This window comes from Columba livia, chromosome 16, assembly GCF_036013475.1.
Source record: "Columba livia isolate bColLiv1 breed racing homer chromosome 16, bColLiv1.pat.W.v2, whole genome shotgun sequence".
Lineage (NCBI taxonomy): Eukaryota > Metazoa > Chordata > Aves > Columbiformes > Columbidae > Columba > Columba livia.
Window position 1 is genome coordinate 933,920 of NC_088617.1, and position 17,463 is coordinate 951,382.

Below are 17,463 nucleotides of genomic sequence, written 5' to 3' on the forward strand. Positions count from 1 at the left end.
TCACAAGAGAACTGGAGAACAAACACTTTGCAATGCACTCAGAGGCCAGGGTGGAGAAACCCTGGGACTGACGGATGCTGAATCACGGCAGAGCGGGATAAGGCTGGACACAGCCGTATAAAAGGTTCCTCAGGGAGCCAAGGAGCTGCTCCTGGTGCTTTGTGCCACAACACGTTTCTATTCCCATTTTATGCCACCATCAGATGCCATTGGAAGCAGCCAAGAACGGCATACCTGGCACATAGAGATTTTTCATGTCATGGAAGTGTGTGTACTAGAGTTCCTTACTCTACAAAAGATTAAGTAGAAAACTGAGACAGACCCCTTTGCTCACATCTTCAGCTTACTCTTTTAGCAAAATGAGTATTTTTAAGAGACACCAAAAAGGAATCTTAAGTCTAAAATGAAATTTGCTAAGTATAATAATGTTTTAGAAACGTTTTGTTCATCAGTACCAATGAGAACATTTCTGGTGGTTATGTTGTTTATGCACTGCAAATCAGATTTACAGGTCCATTTTGTTTAAAAATGAGCAAGAGCAAAGGGAGCGGGTGAAGGACACTGCAAGCTCACCTGTACCGTGAGAGGGGACTGGTGAGGTGGAACAGGGGATGCCAAGGTCCCCCCAGCTCTTCCCTGGCTTTCCTCACTGACCTTGGGCAACGATCACCTCTCCACTTTAAGATGGGGATAATACGTATATCACAGGTTTGTCCTGGCCTTAAGTAATCCATCTTTTCAAAGCACTTTGAGAGCTTTGCTTGATGAGTACAGACATTATAATACTCATCTGCTCCTATTACATTCAATGGGAGTTTTACCATCCACAGAAGCAGGGCTGGGGCTGCTGGTGTTATTGAGCGACCTAGAAAATGAATGTGTTTGGGATATTTAAATGCTAGCATTTGGGGAGGGGCTATAGCAAGTACACAAACACAGTGTTTGTGTAGGGGTGTTCAGCACTCTTTCAGACTTGCTCTAGAATAGAGAGCAAAGTTTTTTCATTAAAAAACAGAAAAAGAGACCTCCCTAAGCCCTGCTGGTGAACACGTGCAGCCAGTGTCAGACTGTAAAACAGACAGGGGAAAGGCAGGACATTGGAGATAAGCTAGAGACCAGCTGAACTCAGGAGACAAAGCTCACTGCAAGGTTTACTTTTGCTGTACTGAGTAACTGTGAAAGCCAGGAGGTGAATGTGTGGCTGTTATCCCTGGGACCCAACTTAGGGCAAGGTCATCTTAAGGATAAGGAGTGCCAAAGCTAAAGCAGCTCAGGCAGGAGAGTTAAGCAGCCAGGTGTGGGGCAAGGATCCCTGAGCTGCCGCCAGCTCCTGGGCCTGCGGCACAGAGCAGCACAGAGCCCACTTACCCACTCAGCCCTTGAAGCAGTTCAGTGCCATAAGGACAGTGACCTCCAAGCTGAGCTTGGCTGTCACCACAGCGCCAGCACTCCCAGTCTTAGCCCATGATGGAGCTGAGCCTCTAGACCTAGGAAACAAACTGGGCAGCTCTCATAACAGTAAGAGTCTGATTCTTGTCTGCCTTAGCATACTAGAAGAAGTGACAACATATAGCTTCTAGGTATGGCTTCTTCAGAGAAGGCTAATATTCGCGTTTTGCTCACGTTCATGAGCCCCATTGTGCCTCTTCGGTTACTGCCAGATATCTCCATGGAGTAAATCATATTGACTGTGTTTATTACAAGAACTAAGTGATCAGCTGTGAACTTTCTTTGACATAAATATTTTGCCATTAGCAATGACAAATAGCAACACTCATGTTGTAAAAGTAACATTGGATTATTCCTCTCCATGGGGACACTCGCATCAAGAGAAATCAGAAGGAAACTCCAGTCTCCAGGATCAAGAGGAACAGGTAAAAGGAAGGACACAAAGGAAAGGATATTTATTCCACTCTGTAATAAGAGTTAAGTGAATAAATTGTTTTAAAAAATGAATGGATTTTTCCACAGGGCGCTGGTGTGCTCTGAAGAGGCTGCTGGCCGCACACAGCAGGGCAGCTGCCGCGCTGGGCTGTGCCGCAAGGGCTGTGCACGGGTACCAGCCAAAGCAGCACCTGCACACATCACCCACCCACATCACCCCACACCGGCGTGTCCTGAGGGGATCAGCACTTTTCTTCCAAGTCCCGTTATTACCAAGTGTCTGCAGTTACAGCTGGACAAAACAGGGGCTTCCCATTCCTGCAAGATTTCCTACATTTGACAGGTGATGTTGGCATCTTAAACCACATCTGCTCACAGGCTGAGCAGGATGAGAGAATGATGAGCAGCAAGGGGATTTAATTTCTTAGAGATTTTTCATAGGTACAAGTGAGAGCTTGTGCTTTAAAAATAGCATCGACTATACTTCCTCAGCACACATCCTCCAAGGAATTCAGCCTGAGCAATAAGCCTGTCACTTCCCTCCTGAGGCAGGCGGTCTCACACACATGTGGATGCTTGTGCTCAGCCATGACCACAAACCTGCTCCAGGCTCCCCTAACAGAAAGTTACAGATAAGTTAAAACTCCAGGAGTATGCCTACATATGTTTATGCACACTGTACTTCATGGACTGTATGGCAAGTACATCAAAAGAGCTACTGGGCATAATAATTTTAAGCTTTCCTTATATAAAATTCTTCAGAGTCTGCAGATCTGCATGTTTGTATTGTAAACTATGGAACCCAAACCATTTCCAGGCAGCTGCCTGCCTGGATCCAAGGGCTGCAGTGACTGTTCCGGAGCATGGATCACCTTTGAAGGGTAAGGATCCCCCTTGGAGAGATTAGAACAAGCTTCTTGTTGGCAGATGCATCCCATGCAGGAAACAACACGGGATGTTGCATTAGGGATGTGGGAGACTGACAAGCCAATGGTCAGTGTGTCTCCTATGTTACAAGGACTCCCAGCAGGATTATTTGGAACCAGGAAAGAATTGCAGCACATAATCGCCAGGCTGGCAATAATACTAGTTGTAGGGGTGGGTTTTGGTGGTTTTGTTTGGTTTTTGTTTTGCTTTTCCCTAAACTGCAAGTTAAGGAGGCTGGAATGCAGAGGAGTTCTGGGAACCAGCAGCACAGCGGCACATGGTGGGGAGGACACTGGTGAGACTGCAGAGGACACAGTGCAGGGAACCGAACAGAAGAATTAGGGCTCCCCAGACAAAAGATACAAGAAGTGCAGTGGAAGAACAAGGACGCAGAAAGGAGCTGCAGGATGAAAAGAGATTGGTACAGAACAGCAGTCACTTGTGTGTTTCTACAGGATAGCGCTGTGTTAGAAACCCAGTGATAAGCTGTAGATCAAAGGGGCAAATCCCTGAGCCCATGGGAAAGGCTTTGGAATGAGGCTCTGCTTTTGAGAATCTCTGAAGAGTTTGCTCTGGATGAAGGGAAACACTCTCCTATTTACAGCAGAAGAGGCAAGCTAGTAGCTGTATCAGAAAAATGAAAGTCACAGATACAAGTGAAATATGGGCAACCTGGCTTCAAAGTCAACATCTGCCTTGTGGTGGAGGCTCAGACACAGGGCACGGCTAAGATGTGACCCTGCAATTAGACAGAGGGGGTTCCTCTGCTGAATGCTAAATTCAGGCAGGTTTTGAGATGAATGAAAACTGCATGCCATAAGGGAGGGCCAGGAATAGAAAGCCCATGTGGGGGAAGAGTGCCTTAAATGTAGCAAATGTATCTCCAAGAGGTTTTATCATTCTTATTTTGTCACTACTATTAACAATAATAAGAAAAGAGCTTACAGAGCAACCTCCCCAATCCCTGAGCAACACATCCAGAGATTAGCAGCAGAGAGCAGTGGGCAGCTCGAGAAAAAGCTGTTCAACAAATGTAGAGGCACGCATAATAAGATTACAGAATTGGAGTTGCATGTTTTCAAGGATAAACGTGATATTACTGCATTGGCAAAGACAGAGCAGGAACAGAGGCAAGGGTAAGAAATAACCTGCCAGAACAGAGGGATCGCCACAGCTGAGCTCCCAACAGGACAGGGAGCAGTGGGAAGCGAAGGCAGTGAGGAGAGGAAGTGCACATCCTACTTGACATGCAGATATGCAGAGCAGCTTTTTGCAAAATGGATGATGTCATCCTGTTTTTCTCAGCCTCCAGGACAGCAAGGGAAAAATAGATGAAGCCAGCACATGCAGAGGAGTCTGTAAGACAAGCAGCCTTTTGCCCGCACCCCCTCTCCCGCTTTGTGCAACACTAATTGCTCAAATATTGATTGGGGAAATAATTTGTAAGGACTAAAAGGTAGTATTTCTTTTCCTCCTAAGAGTCAAAAAGGGCAATGTTCTTGTAGAGTTGTTGCAAAGGTCCTGGTGATGAGACAATTTCCAAGACCACATTAGTTAGCTAATTAAGATGTTGAGTTCATCTCATGTGCTATTTGCTTATAATAGAAATCATAGGCCAACTGCAGTCTGATTTTCCAGGATGTCATGAAGCCTAGTCAGAACTACAGCAGTGCTGGCTCTGCCGAGGGACAAACGTCCCACCAGGCAGGTGGACCCACAGATCCCAAACGGCTTGGTTAGTACAAAACCCCCAACGGCTACAGGAGGGACTTCTGCTTTGGAAACCTGGGGCTGCTGCCTGGGTTGCGGGTGACAGAAACCAGCTGCCCAGGCTTAGCCTTGGCCTGGGAAAGAGAACTTATGGTTGAAAGCCCAAAGCAGAGTGCTGGAGAACCGGTAGCCACTACTGCCCTGCCATGGACACCGAGTCCCAACAAAAACAGCAGTTCAGTTTGGCTTCTGGAGAGCTGCCTTTCTTTCCTGAGGCTATAATAGCTACTTCAGAAAAATAGCTCCACCTCATCTTCATCTATGGTAAATCCAGACAGAAGCAAGCACCAGAAAGTCCTCTATAGTTAAAAATACATGTCATGAGTATATCAAAGTACAGGAAGAATGCTATTTAGAATACAACAAAAATGCACCAAACTATTATGGGAGACTAGGAGAATGATGAAAATAAGTAGGAACATGCAAAGACAGTGATTGCAGGAAGAAGACAAAGCATCCACAAAGACTGCAGTGAGTATTTTGCAGGGATATAGAGGCAAATAGAGCCACAGGAAGTAGGAGAAACTGCTCATTTAAACCATTCTGTAAGACTAGATAGAAATGAAGAGTTTCATTAAGTAACTGCCTGCTGACAATATTTTATTAGGTAGCAGAGTCCCTCAGTGCTCGATTTCTGTGCACGGGAGTTTTCCCGTCAGGAAGGTGAGCACAATGGAGCTCAGCACAGCAAGTGCCTCCCAGGTAAAGGGACTGGTGGGTGAAATGCTCCAGGGCCTGTTGCACAGTCTGACCGTGGGAAAGGGCTGGAGTTCTGCCCCACAACACCTTACACAGGACAGCTGCTTCGGTTGCTGCAGCATCATAGGAAAGGATCAAACCCCCCCTGCCAGCACTAGAGGGTAACAAGGCAGCAAGCCTGGGGCTTCAACAGCTGTCTGATGCCTCAGCACAGAAATCTGGAGACTCTCAAAGAGTTAAACATCTAAAAGAGTGTTCTTTCCAACCACAGACAGGGTGAGGCATTGCATGTAAATAAACTAACCACCTCATGGCAAGCAATGTCTTAAAAGCCAGACAGATTAGTCAAAAGATACGGGTGAACCCCCAGTGGATAAAAGAGCAACAAAAATTAAGGTCTGGGGGGATGCTTCTCCTATTTGAGTGTCTGCCACCCTGAAATGCATCATATACAATTCTTTAAAAAAGCAAAACACACACAAACAGAAAACAACTCCATCTCGGTATTTAACTGGTCCCAGTACTGCATTTGTAGTCATTTTCTAGACTTAGAGAACATAAGCAGAACCTGTATTTGTTATATTTAAGTGGAAAGAAAGCTTTGCATTGAGTGTCACAAGTCTAAAGGAAAAAAGAAGTACAGATATTCCCAACAGTGACTTTAGGTTTTTCAGTGATGGTCATTAAACCTCAGTGTCATTTACTTTGCTCCCTTTCTACAGGAAGAGTTTGAGCTCTCAGACCGGGCAAAGCAGCTGGAGCCTGGCTCTAGGAAAGGTGACCAAAGTTCTGGAGGCCGGTGGCCTCGGCACAAGTGCTTCGCCCACAGACAGCTGAGGAAAGCTGGCCAGGAGCCAGCAGAGCCTCCCTTTTACAAACTGCAGCCTGAAGCAGAGCCTGGGCACAGCTGGTCGGGTCAGATAACAGGTCAGGCTGCCAAGTCTCTCTCCCCACATCCTTCCATCAGGAGTTGAAGACCAGGTCCAGCCTATTCAATATGTGGAATGAATTCTCATGAAGGTGATCAAAGCAAAGGGCATACTCTGGCATGAGAGAAAAGCTATCCACCAGCAGGGAGCAAATCGGATAAAGAAGAGGCTTAGCAGCTCTTCTGTCCCTGCCTGGTAAGCTAATTGTTCATCATGCCCACTTTCCTTGGCACTCCAAATAAGTAGAAATCTGCATTTGGGAATTGCTGGAATATCCGAGTTCTGAGAACATGCAGCACCATTTTCATTACAGCACCAAAGTTAAAGAACAGTAGCTTTAAATGGGAAGGATAATAATGCATTACCATTCACTCTCAATTAATCCAGTGCCTGCAATGCCGAAGGTACTTACTCTGAGAATTTTCTCAGAAAATGAAGCTAGAGTGTATTTCATTTATAAATCACAAAAGACACTTATTTGGCAAGAATGACCCCTGCTCATACACAATAAATCATGAACAGTCTCTAATGGATCTTGAGTCAGTGCCATGGACAGCAAAGCCCAGGGCCTGTGTTTCAGGATTCCAGGACTGTGCCAAAAGAACCTTATAAATGACTAATGCATTCAGCACAGTGTCATCTACGCCATTGGAGAGAAAGACATTCTGGGGCTCTGTTTGTGTTTAAAAAAAAAAAAAAGTGATAATCAGTTCAGCAACTGATCATGCCTCTCCATTCCATGGCCAGGATGAGCCATTTAGTTCCACACTTAGTAAAATCTCTTCCCCAAGCTTTTGTACATGCCCTTCGTTCATAACGTGCAACATTTTGATAAGAGAGAAGAGGTGAATAAGTCATCTGTTTTCATAAGCAGCCCAAAGCCAGACTTCCTATGGGATGGAGCCAAGGTTTTCACTCACAAATGTACATACAACAGGGAGGTGACATTCAAGAGGTAGCTCAGTCCTCTGCCATACTGTGAGAACACTGATACACAGAAAATTCAAGTTTGGGTCCCTACTGCTCAGTCTCTCAAGCTTTTCAATTATTCATCCCACAGTTTTCAACCTCTCCCCCTTCACTTTTGTCCCCATGGTTACTGAATCATTGTGTTCGCAGATATTTTCCTCACTAAAGAATGTGACTAACATGAGACAGCTAAGTTATCAGAGCCAACTCTGATGTTGGTTTCTCCTAACATGGATCTTATCTTCTAAACACCTTCAAATTGACCGCTGCACTGGCATCAACTTCATAGTGAGCAGCACTTCAATTATTGACAGAGACAGCTGCAGCAATATTGCACAGAAGACATAAAATAGGTCAGAGGCAGGTAAGGGATGAAATTAAAATGCTGGGTTTAGTAGACTCAGTCTGGGAGTGCATGATACAGGTGACTAGAAGATTTATTTCACCAGAGAATTTTAAATTAAGGCCTAGAAAGGAAGGCATTATTTCCTGACTGGACCCAGGTCTAAGAGTTCAAGTAGATTTCCAGTTCTTAAAAGCCAGTTTGGTCAAGCAGTAGGAGACCCACATGTTTGAGGCCCAAAAAACCACTTATTACAAAATGCACCAAGACAGGCCACTGTATAACAAGTCTACTAACCTTCAACCACAATCAGTGTATGCTGAGCCAGGGGTCAGTGGAGCTTCTCCCACACTGAGCAGCCCTGACTGCCCCAGGAAAGCTCAAACCAGATCCCTTCCACACTACCCAAAAAGGAAACATCAAATCTTGTTTGCGTCTGGGAGGCCTTTCTCCCCTTCACTCACAGAATCCACCCATCCACAAGTGCCCAGATGCTAAAGCAAGCATAGTCATGAGTCAATACACACAAGACTTAAGAAGAAATGTGGAGATCTTACCTTGGCCGCTACAGAGGAGTTGGGCTTCTCCAGGAGATCCCAGAGCTTTTTCCTTTTCTCAGCACAGCAAGTGTTATCAAATTCCTCCCCTTCCCTTTCCCTCAGTGTCTCGGCTTCTCTCTTCAGCTCCTCATTCATCTGCTCCTTCTTCTGGTGGTAGCGGGCCTGGCAGCAAGACTCTAGGTAGATCTCATCAACCCCCCAGTAGTCCAGCTCCTGACTGAAGGACAAGGCGCACATTTCCTCCATCATGTGCAGTTTGCCAGTACGGTAGAAGTTCAAGATTGAGGTGAATGCCCCAGGATGCCTGTCGAAGAAGTACTCGTTCTCTTCCAGGTTGTAGTCATCACAGATCTCCATGAGGGAGTCGTGTGTGTTGCAGTCTCTGAGCTTACCCAGCCTGGTCCGTGGCAACCTGTCCAAGGTCCGCCAAAGAACCTCGTGGGCCAGCCCCCCCACGTTAAGCTTGACCCTTCGGGAGCAGGCCTTGCTCCTGACGATCTCTGTGGGGTCCGGAGGCAAAGAGGTAGTAGAGCGAGATCCATGCTTATTCATCCCCAGAGGCATCGCTGGTTCCCCTCAGGCTGGATGCTCCAAGGTGCGGCGTGGGGCAGGGTGCTGGGGGCCGGCTCTCCTCACCTCTCCTTCCCCTCCATGCCCCAGAGCTGCAAGACACAACAACCATGGGTCGCGCCCGCCGGCTCGGCGCGGCCTGAGCCGCTAATCCGCTCAGGGGGCGGCGGCGCTGTCCGCCCCACGGTGCTGAACCGCGCCGCGCGGGCGCTGTCCGCGGTGCTGAAGGCCGCCCGCTCCCACGTGTCGGCCCGGGCGCTGCCGCCGAGCTCCCCCGGGCGGCGGCCGGCTGTACCCCCCCTCCCCGCCTCTGCCCGGGAGGGTCGCTCGCACACCCCGTCCGGGGAAGCTGTGGAGGCTGAGTACGGCCCCGGGAGCCTCCGCTAGCAAAACGCTGGGAGCTACCGACTGATAGGGGAGGGCCCAGAGCTCCCCCGAGCACCACTCAGCGATGCGCCCCCAAAGCCGCCGGGCTGCTAGCCAGGGGTGCGCTGGCACATTGTCCCCCATCCCGCACTGGCCGACCCGGAGCGGACCGGCCCCGCCACCGCCGTCTCCCGAGCACTTGGGCCCCGCTACTGCCGCCCGGCTCCGCCGCCGCTCCCGCCCGCACAAGGGCCCTGCCGGACCGCGGACTCCAAATCCCGGGTACCCCCCGCGATTCGCCCAGGGCAACCCCTCTCCTCGGACTCGGCGATGCCCCCCGCCCTGCCCAGCCATAGAGACGGAAAGGAGACGCAGAGGCTTTTTATAACTCCAGCCTTGCAAATTTCCCCGAGGAAAGAGCTGGGAGCCGAGAAACGGGGTATTTCCAGCCACTCTAACGACGCACTCCACCTTTCCGGGCTGCCCAGGGACGCCTCCCCACACACCCCACACCAACCTCTGCACCACAGGGAAATCAGGGAAAATCGGAATAAGGTAAAACCCTGAGCTTCCTTGCAAGCCGAGTGGCTATGACAGCCCTGAGCACTGTTGCTTACACAAGATGGCACGAAGAGAAACCCCGCCGCAGAAAGAAACGGCTCCTCCATGACCAGCCGGCACTGCTCTGGGGTCTCGGCCCCTCTCCCCCGCCGATCCAGGTCCTCCCAGTCCCCAAAACGAAATGCACCGCTGCCTCCAGACCGCCGCCGGGGCTGCTCCTCTGCCGCCGCCGCCACGCACGGGGAACGGCTCCCCTCCCTCGGCCCGAACCCGACCCGCACCTACCTCCTCCTGCGGGCTCCCAGCGAGGGGGTGCGGGGCTGTGCGGGGCCGAGGGCAGCTACATCCTGCGGCGGGGCGGGCAGCAGCGGCGGCCCCTCTCGCATCCCCCCGCGGGCAGCCTCAGGGCGGAGGGATGGCGGCCGCGCTCCCGGCTGTCCACGGAGCTCGGGGGAGGGGGAAGGGAAACGAGGTAAATCGGATCCCTCGGCAGGAAGCTTCCCAAGGCCTTCCCTCGGCTGCGGCTCTTCACTCCTGCCTACTGTCAACGCCGGAGCCGCATCTGCCCCCGCCCCCTCCCCAGCTCTGTCTCCGTGCAGACACAAAGGAAAGCTCCGGTACTTCCTTCTGCTGCCTGGGAACAGAGATCAACAAGTCTAGTCTGAACCTCCAGCTTTTCCCTGCAATTCTGTCCCGGAGTTGTTTGGAGTGAATTGGAAGTTGGGGGTGGAAGAGAGGAAGGCAGCTCCACCGTGAGCTGGGATTCAGCATTGCAGGGAAGGTTAACGCTTTCCTGGCCGGGCCCCACCGCCCCAGGGCTGCTTTACAGTGGGGGCGACGCATAGAACAGACGTGGCACTGAGGGGAGAGCCGCGGCACCCCTCCTCAGGAAGACGGGTCTATTTCCACCGTCCTCCAGCTCCCAGTAGTTTCACTCACTAAAACAGGAGCAAGAATTGGCGCTGAAAGGAAAAAGATGAGCAGAGAGCACTGATAGAGCCCAGCAGGGCCCTATTGCTTTCCAGGGCCTGCTTACTGAGCCAGAACCTGCTGACTCGGTAAGGCTGCACATCATCCTGTCTGCAAGGAGCGAACAGGACCCTTGTCCTCACTCCAGCAGCCCCTTATCAAATAAAAGAGCCTGTTCTCAGGATGGTTGTGAATATTTGCAGAAACAGGAAGAATAGTAGTGGGTTTCCACTGCTAGTTAGGACTACAAATACAATTAAGGGAACATTTACTAACCTGAAAACACAGCAAAAATGAAGAAAAGGGTGATTTTCCAGACAATAGCACAGCATTCCAACTATTCCTCTGCCATTCTGTCCTTCCTGCCTTCCTCCTTCACTCCCAGCAGGGGAAATGGACCTCACCAGAAATCTGGAGCTCCATTAGCACCATTTAATGGCTACATTATCATCACTTAATGCAGTTCACCTGCTTAGGCTGACCTACCAGAGGCACACAGCAGTGCTCGTTAGCCTTTTCTCCTCGTGCATTGATTGGCCATGGCTCTTGGACTATAGTGACAGCTCCTACTACTAGGTTTCTAAAATATGAGCCTGGTGTCTGATTTTATGTGATTCACTACAGAAGAAGACTCTTAGTCTTGCTTTTCCCCATTTCCTATGCTTCTCTTCCAGCCCACACCTGGCTCCCATTGCCCAGTGTGCACAATGTCAATGTTATGCTATTATATTTGATGTTTGAATGTCCACATCTTCGTTAGAAACAGCATTCTGAAATCCTAAAAAGTGTTTGGTTGGTTGTATTTTTTTTCTCCAGTTCCTCCTACAATTATATATAATTTGCATATTTCAAAATTTCTTAGAAGGAGAAGTGGGTCACTGCCTTCCTTTTGTAGATGAGGAAATTAAGATATAGAAAAGGAAGATCAGCAGGGGGAGGTGAAGGGAAGGATTAGGAATAAAACCTGCTGACCAGCTTAGTCCCAGTGCAGTGCCCCCCCACCGAAGTAGTTCCCCCTACCTTGTGAAAACATACAAACACCATCCAGAGCACTTCAGTTCTCTTCATACTCTCTTATCATTTCACCTCCAGATCCTATTTCACTCCTCTTACAGCAGAGATGAGAATCCCTGACCGGGGCTAGGAAGCTAAATCTGTTAATGATCACAAAGTGCTTTGAAACTTCCAGCTGGCAGGTGCTGTAGGAGAGCAATTTATTTGTTAGCACTGGCATCCAGGGCACATTATCTCCCCTGTGACAAATGCTGCTCTGCCGAGGGAACAGGGTGCTGGGAGGGAAAACGACAAGCAGCCTAATGCAGGGAGATGCATCAGATTCCATGCAGCTAAGTCACTGGGAGAAAGGCAGCTCAGGTTTATTTGTATCTTCCTGCATCACTCTTCCTACCCTGCCAATGTAATTCACATGCTCTGCCGAGAGGCCAGAGAACCAGCTGTGGAGTGGGAAACAGCATGGAAGCACAGGCTCCTCCGCTGCTGTGCGCTCACCCTGCCACACGCCTTCGTGCCAATGCTGAAGAATCGTACTGGACTCTCAGGTGAAGCTGTGAGAGGGAGCCCTGTCCAGGTTGGACCCTCCAGCTGCCCTGCCGGGGTGTGGGCAGAGGAGAGGACGTTTCCAACCCCAGGGTGCCTGTTGCCTGCAGCATTGCTTGTCCCGTCATGGAGAGTTTGTCAGCAAGGGGCAGTGCAGCCCTGAGGATGCAGAAATGTGCAGCCTGCTTGCTCTTCGCCAAGGTTATCTAACCCATTCTTGGTTTGGATATTCCTTTCAATTGATATTTTTGTACCCTGAGCTTCTGCAAACTTAATATATGGTTTGTTATTTCCACAGCCTATGGAACCAGGTGAGTTCTTGAATGCAGTCCGTGGCAAACCGTGTTCTTTTCCAGGTGTTACAGTAGTTGTTGACAAGGAAACACCTTAAACCACAAGTACTGTGAAGGAAATGTGCAGAGTAGGGCAAATATGTTTTCTCCTGAGCTTACAGTCAGTGGTATATACGTTGGATCTCACCTGCCAGGCAGAAAAGGTCTGGAAGACCATGTTTGCTGTGCAACAACATGACAGGGAAATAGGCTGAACCTAAACATGTAAATATCCCTCTGCTGATCTGCAGTGACTCCTCTGCCTGCATATGGAAAAGTATCACATCTTCACAAACACCCACACTTATACAACAGTCTGGCATCTTCCTGTCCATCCTGCGAAGTAAGAAGGGAGGCTCATCTATATCATTTTATTGGTCACAGAAAAACAAAGGACTGTGAGAAAAGGGAGGCTCTTCATCTGTAAACAGGCGCTCAGCCCCATCACAGCAATGGTATGTGAAACAATGGGTTTCCAGCAGCGATGGACACAGCGGCTTTGGTGGCCCAGGGAATTTTGGCTGGTTCCTGATGCCGAGGGGGTGCTGGGTTTCGCATTCTAAAATGAGCTATAGATGTAACAATAACTTGTATTGTTCTTGCAGCCCAAGGGCCTTGTACTTGTGAGCAGGAAATCTGGTCACACACAATAAACTGTCTCTGTTACAGAGTGTTTCGTATTATGTCCCTTTAAGGATTCCCTCAGTTTCCAGGGATTTTCTTTCCAGCCTAGAAACACTTTAGGTACAATGGAGATTTTCTTTTATACTCCAAAATTCTTTCCCTTAAATGGGAAAAAAACCCCAGCTTTCTTGGCAGAGGTCTGTAACAAGTGTCGAAAAGTGCAAAAAGAACTGAGATCTGTAGTGTGGAGTGGTTTCAGCTACCAAGAGCCCAGGAGCATGGAAATACTGGAACACCAGGGAAAAATGCTGGACACAGACAGTGAAATACAGTCCAAAAATGAACCTTAAAGAGACAAGGCTTTCCTTGAAAACCCAGGCAGATCTCGGGTGGCAGCGTCAGCAGCAGCTGGGCTCCATCACCACATTCTCCCCAGTGAAAGCCCCTTTAGGAGGAGTTCAGCTGCAGCTGCCACCCACGGTGCCACGGGGAGCAGGTTCCGTGGGCGGGGGAAGCCTTGGTGGCCACGAATTTCCTGCCCCCCACCTGTCCCCCCAGCATGCTCCACCATTCACTTTTGCCCTCCACCAGCTCCTTCTCTCACCATGGTAAAGCAAGCCTTCCCCAGACCGTTCATGTGAATTTATAACTCCACAGCAGCTCGTTGGTCCAGAAAGCAGCCCCTGACCCCTGCCCTGCTCTCTGGGGCCTCAGAGAAACACCAAAGCATCTGGGAGGGCTGAGCTGCTGCACTGGACATCTGCAATAGCAGGAGGTGGAGGGAGAAAGAACAGAGCGGTCTCAGCAGGGACCAGAGAGCCCCATGGGCAGCAGCAAGGTCTCTGAATACTCTCTCAGCTATGGAAAATACAGGTGAGGGCAGCCCTCTCTCGTGTTTGGGAGGATAGTAGCTACATGGGTACCTTTGCTGTAAAAAGCTGAATTTTTCTTCTTACCTAAACTTTTAAGATGCATTTTGAAGTGCCAGGAGTGCCTGAAGTGCCCCCGTTGCAGGAGGTTTCCCTTCCTCCTGCTTCCCGAGGAGGGACAGACCAGAGCTGCGTCCCACTGGCCTGGCACCGCTCTGCAAACTCCTGGAGCTCAGTCAGCCTTTGGGCTCCTTTGACCTTCAGGAAGACGGCAGGTTGTCAGAGAAGCTTCTGGTTCAGGTTCCCACAAAGCGCACTCGGAACCATCGCCCTTGGCTCCAGCTTTCTGCCTTTCCCGGGATGTGCATTTCCTCCCTCGCGTCTATTAAGTTTCCTCTCTGCACTTGCTGACCACAAGCACACGCTCCATGGCTTTGCTTCCCACGGCTGGCTCCATCAATTTCCTCTCGTCTTGATGTGGGTGAGTCTGGGGGACCGGCTGAAAGCTGCAGAAGCTCCAGCCTGTTCCCTAAGGTGGCCAAGTCTGTCAAACATCACCTCCTGGCCATCTGTCCTATTCACATCGAGTTTGAGACCAATTGCTTCAGCAAGGAAAAACAAAATTTTCTGATGGTTGAGGAATAAAAAGCCCCAATGGGTCAATTTGTCCCTGTCACCCACCTGCTAGGAAATTTGCAAAATGACCTGACAAACTAATTTTCTCCTACCTATCAACACCATAGGGTAAATCCTTATGGCCCCAGGTCCCTGTCCCACCCAGGAGGGACCAGTGGCAGCAGGATCCCACCAGCCCTACACGCTATGAAGGGTCCAGGGGGACATTTCATCCTCTCAGCTTGTGCCATTTCACAGGGCTGGCACCTGTGAAAACATCCACCTATAATACGTTATCTAACATTCAGCTTTAAGCACCGAGCTCTGTAAAGCAGTGGGACTTGCTGTGTTATTCAGCAGCTGCAGGTTTATCAGCCGCAGAAGGGCTGGAGGCTGGTGTTGGTCACCTCGGCCTCAGCCAGTTGGGCAGCAGAGCCGCTGGGGCCAGTCTCCGCAGCGCTGGAGATGTGACCTCTCTGCAGGGCTGACCAAGCGCCCAGCCGTGCAGGCTGCTTTCCACCAGCTGCTGGGGACTGCAAACGGCCACTGACAGCCTTCAGGGTCTGTGGCACACCCGCCCCACGCTGACCGCAGGCAGACTGGGCAGACTTCTGGGAGAGCCAGGTCCACTGAATCAGAGTGGCTGGGGTTGGAAGGGCCTCCGGAGATCATCCAGTCCAACCCACCAGCTAACGCAGGGTCACCAGAGCAGATTGCACAGGAAGGTGTCCAGGTGGGTTTGAATGTCTCCAGAGGAGACTCCACAACCTCCCTGGGCAACCTGGTCCAGGCTCTGTCAGCCTCAAGGAAGTTTCTCCTCATATTCAAATGGAACCTCCTGTGCTTCAGTCTGTGCCTGTTGCCACTCATCCTGTCATTGGGCACCAATGAAGAGTCTGGTCCTGTCCTCCTGACACCCACCCTTGAGATATTTATCAGCATAAATAACATCCCCCCTCAGCTTTTCTTCTCCAGGCTAAACAGCCCCAGCTCTCTCAGCCATTCCTCATAAGAAAGATGCTGCAGACCGCTCATATCTTTGTGTCCCTCCACTGGACTCTCTCCAGTAATTCCTTGTGATCTGGCAAAGGAGCTGGGTCTCTGCAGGACACTCCAGGACGCGGCTCCTCACAGCACCCTTGGAGCAGGAGACAAGAAGTCAGGCTCCCTCCCTAAACAACTTCCACTTGAGCTTGGAAATGTGGTTCCTTAATGTGTGGAGGTGACAACAGGTAGCTGACCTGAAGCGCACTCCTGCTAGGGTTCGCTTCTGCCCCATAGCCACTCGATTTCCATCCCTGGTTTCTCTTGCCCAGCTCCTCTTTAATAAACACAGGCTGAGAGCTCAGCCTGAGAGGCAAAGCAAACACACATCTCAGCCAGCAGATAAAATCTACTTCGAGGTCTAATCCTGGAGAAATGCCATCACTTGAATGGCCTGAAGCTTGGCGAGTTTTCTCAGAATAATAAGAGTAAGAATTGCTCTCTTCTCGCATATGTGGGTCCTAAAAGGATTCTGCAGTCAGAGAGCAATTTCAGGTGGTTCCTGGGAGGAAAGTACCACAACATCCCCTTTCAGATGGAGGAAATGGAGGCTGAGAAGGATTAAAGCAACCTGCCAAAAGCTGCGTGTGGTGAGGGATGAATGAGCAGCTAAATGTACTTTAAATTTTAAGAGATATCCTTTAGTGATTCCAACCAAGGTTGTTTGCCCTGTCCCTGCTATTGCAGTCAGTGGCGGACGCGTTTCCCTGGCAGAAGCTTTTAGAGGAGCTGCATGTTTCAGTGACAATAAGGCTGACAGTGGTACCCAACAGCTGAAGCTTTTTGTGGCTCATCTTTTATGAGGAATCGGCAGAAAATAGGCAGGATTTGAAAACCTGGCATGAATCCAGCCCTTCAGGGCCATTCCCTGATCTCAGTCGCCCTGAGCCTTGAGTAAACACATTCTTCCTTCTCTCCTCCTTTGTGCCATTCAGCAACAGCTGGAACTGCTTTGGGGTCAGAAGGCCTCATGCCAATGGCTGCAAAGTGACGCGAGGAGGGATAAAATGCAATTTCAAGCAACTATTTAATGTTATTCCTAGTATCAAGGTGTCTGGCTCCCCTGGGGCAGGTCCTGCAGGAAGGGCTGGGTGGCTTGCACCTCCAGTGGGGCTGGCTCCTTGGGGAGGGGAGAGCTCTGATTCCAGTGACATCAGTCACAGCTGCAGCAATAGCATCACTTACCTCTCAGAAGGGTCACTTCCAGCCTTTCTTGGGTTATTTTCCATGTGTAACTTGCCTTTAATAAAATACATTTAAATTTGCAGGATTATGAAGATCATTTTAAAGCAGCTTTTCTAACACTCTGTTCTCCTTCCCTGTTTTTCCCCAAAGTGTTTGTGAATGATGCAGAAGGCTGCAATAAGGCTGTCTCGGATTAAACTTCTTCACATGGGACAGCACCACTCTCCATGAATTTTAATAAGCTCTTCTAAACATGCCCTTTTTGCTGTGCATACGAGTTCTGCAGGGGAGTAACACCCAGGACCAGCTAACCAAAAAGAACAAATCGGAAGTAATAGTGCAAAATGAAAACACTGCAATAACCTACCGAAAATGCAGCTCTGCTTCCTCCATCCCAGCAGGAGCGGAGGGTGCTGAGAGCAGAGCGGGTATTGCCGCAGAACCCGGGTCAGGCGGTGCTGCAGGTCCAGTTTCAACGCCAGGTTACTGCACAGTGCCCTGGGGAACACGGGGCAGCAGAGCAGGGCTGGGAAGAGCCAGCAATGGAGCAAAGAGTTATCTGGAGCTTACCAGCAGGAAAATCTGAGGATGAAGCCATCTTAAGATCCCATTTTTGGATGGGTGGGTGGCCCCTCTCTGAGAATGCCACAGACATTTCTCCTTCCCCTGGGAATTTTCAGTCTGACAACC

General features: G+C 49.8%; 1 protein-coding gene across 3 annotated transcripts in view; it reads right to left on the reverse strand.

The window, feature by feature from the left end:
• The window catches only part of KCNB1 (potassium voltage-gated channel subfamily B member 1), a 110,650-nt gene extending 99,698 nt beyond the window's left edge, over nucleotides 1-10,952 (reverse strand). The window contains exons 1-2 of one of the 3 annotated variants that reach the window (XM_005502680.3): nucleotides 10,824-10,952; nucleotides 8,079-8,743 (exon numbers count right to left, since the gene is read on the reverse strand). In XM_005502680.3, the coding sequence (XP_005502737.2) occupies nucleotides 8,079-8,645 (567 nt within the window). In that variant the 5' untranslated portion in view covers nucleotides 8,646-8,743; nucleotides 10,824-10,952. The other 2 variants (XM_065031777.1, XM_065031778.1) reach the window with 2 other exon arrangements.
• Between the last annotated feature and the right edge of the window lie 6,511 nt (nucleotides 10,953-17,463).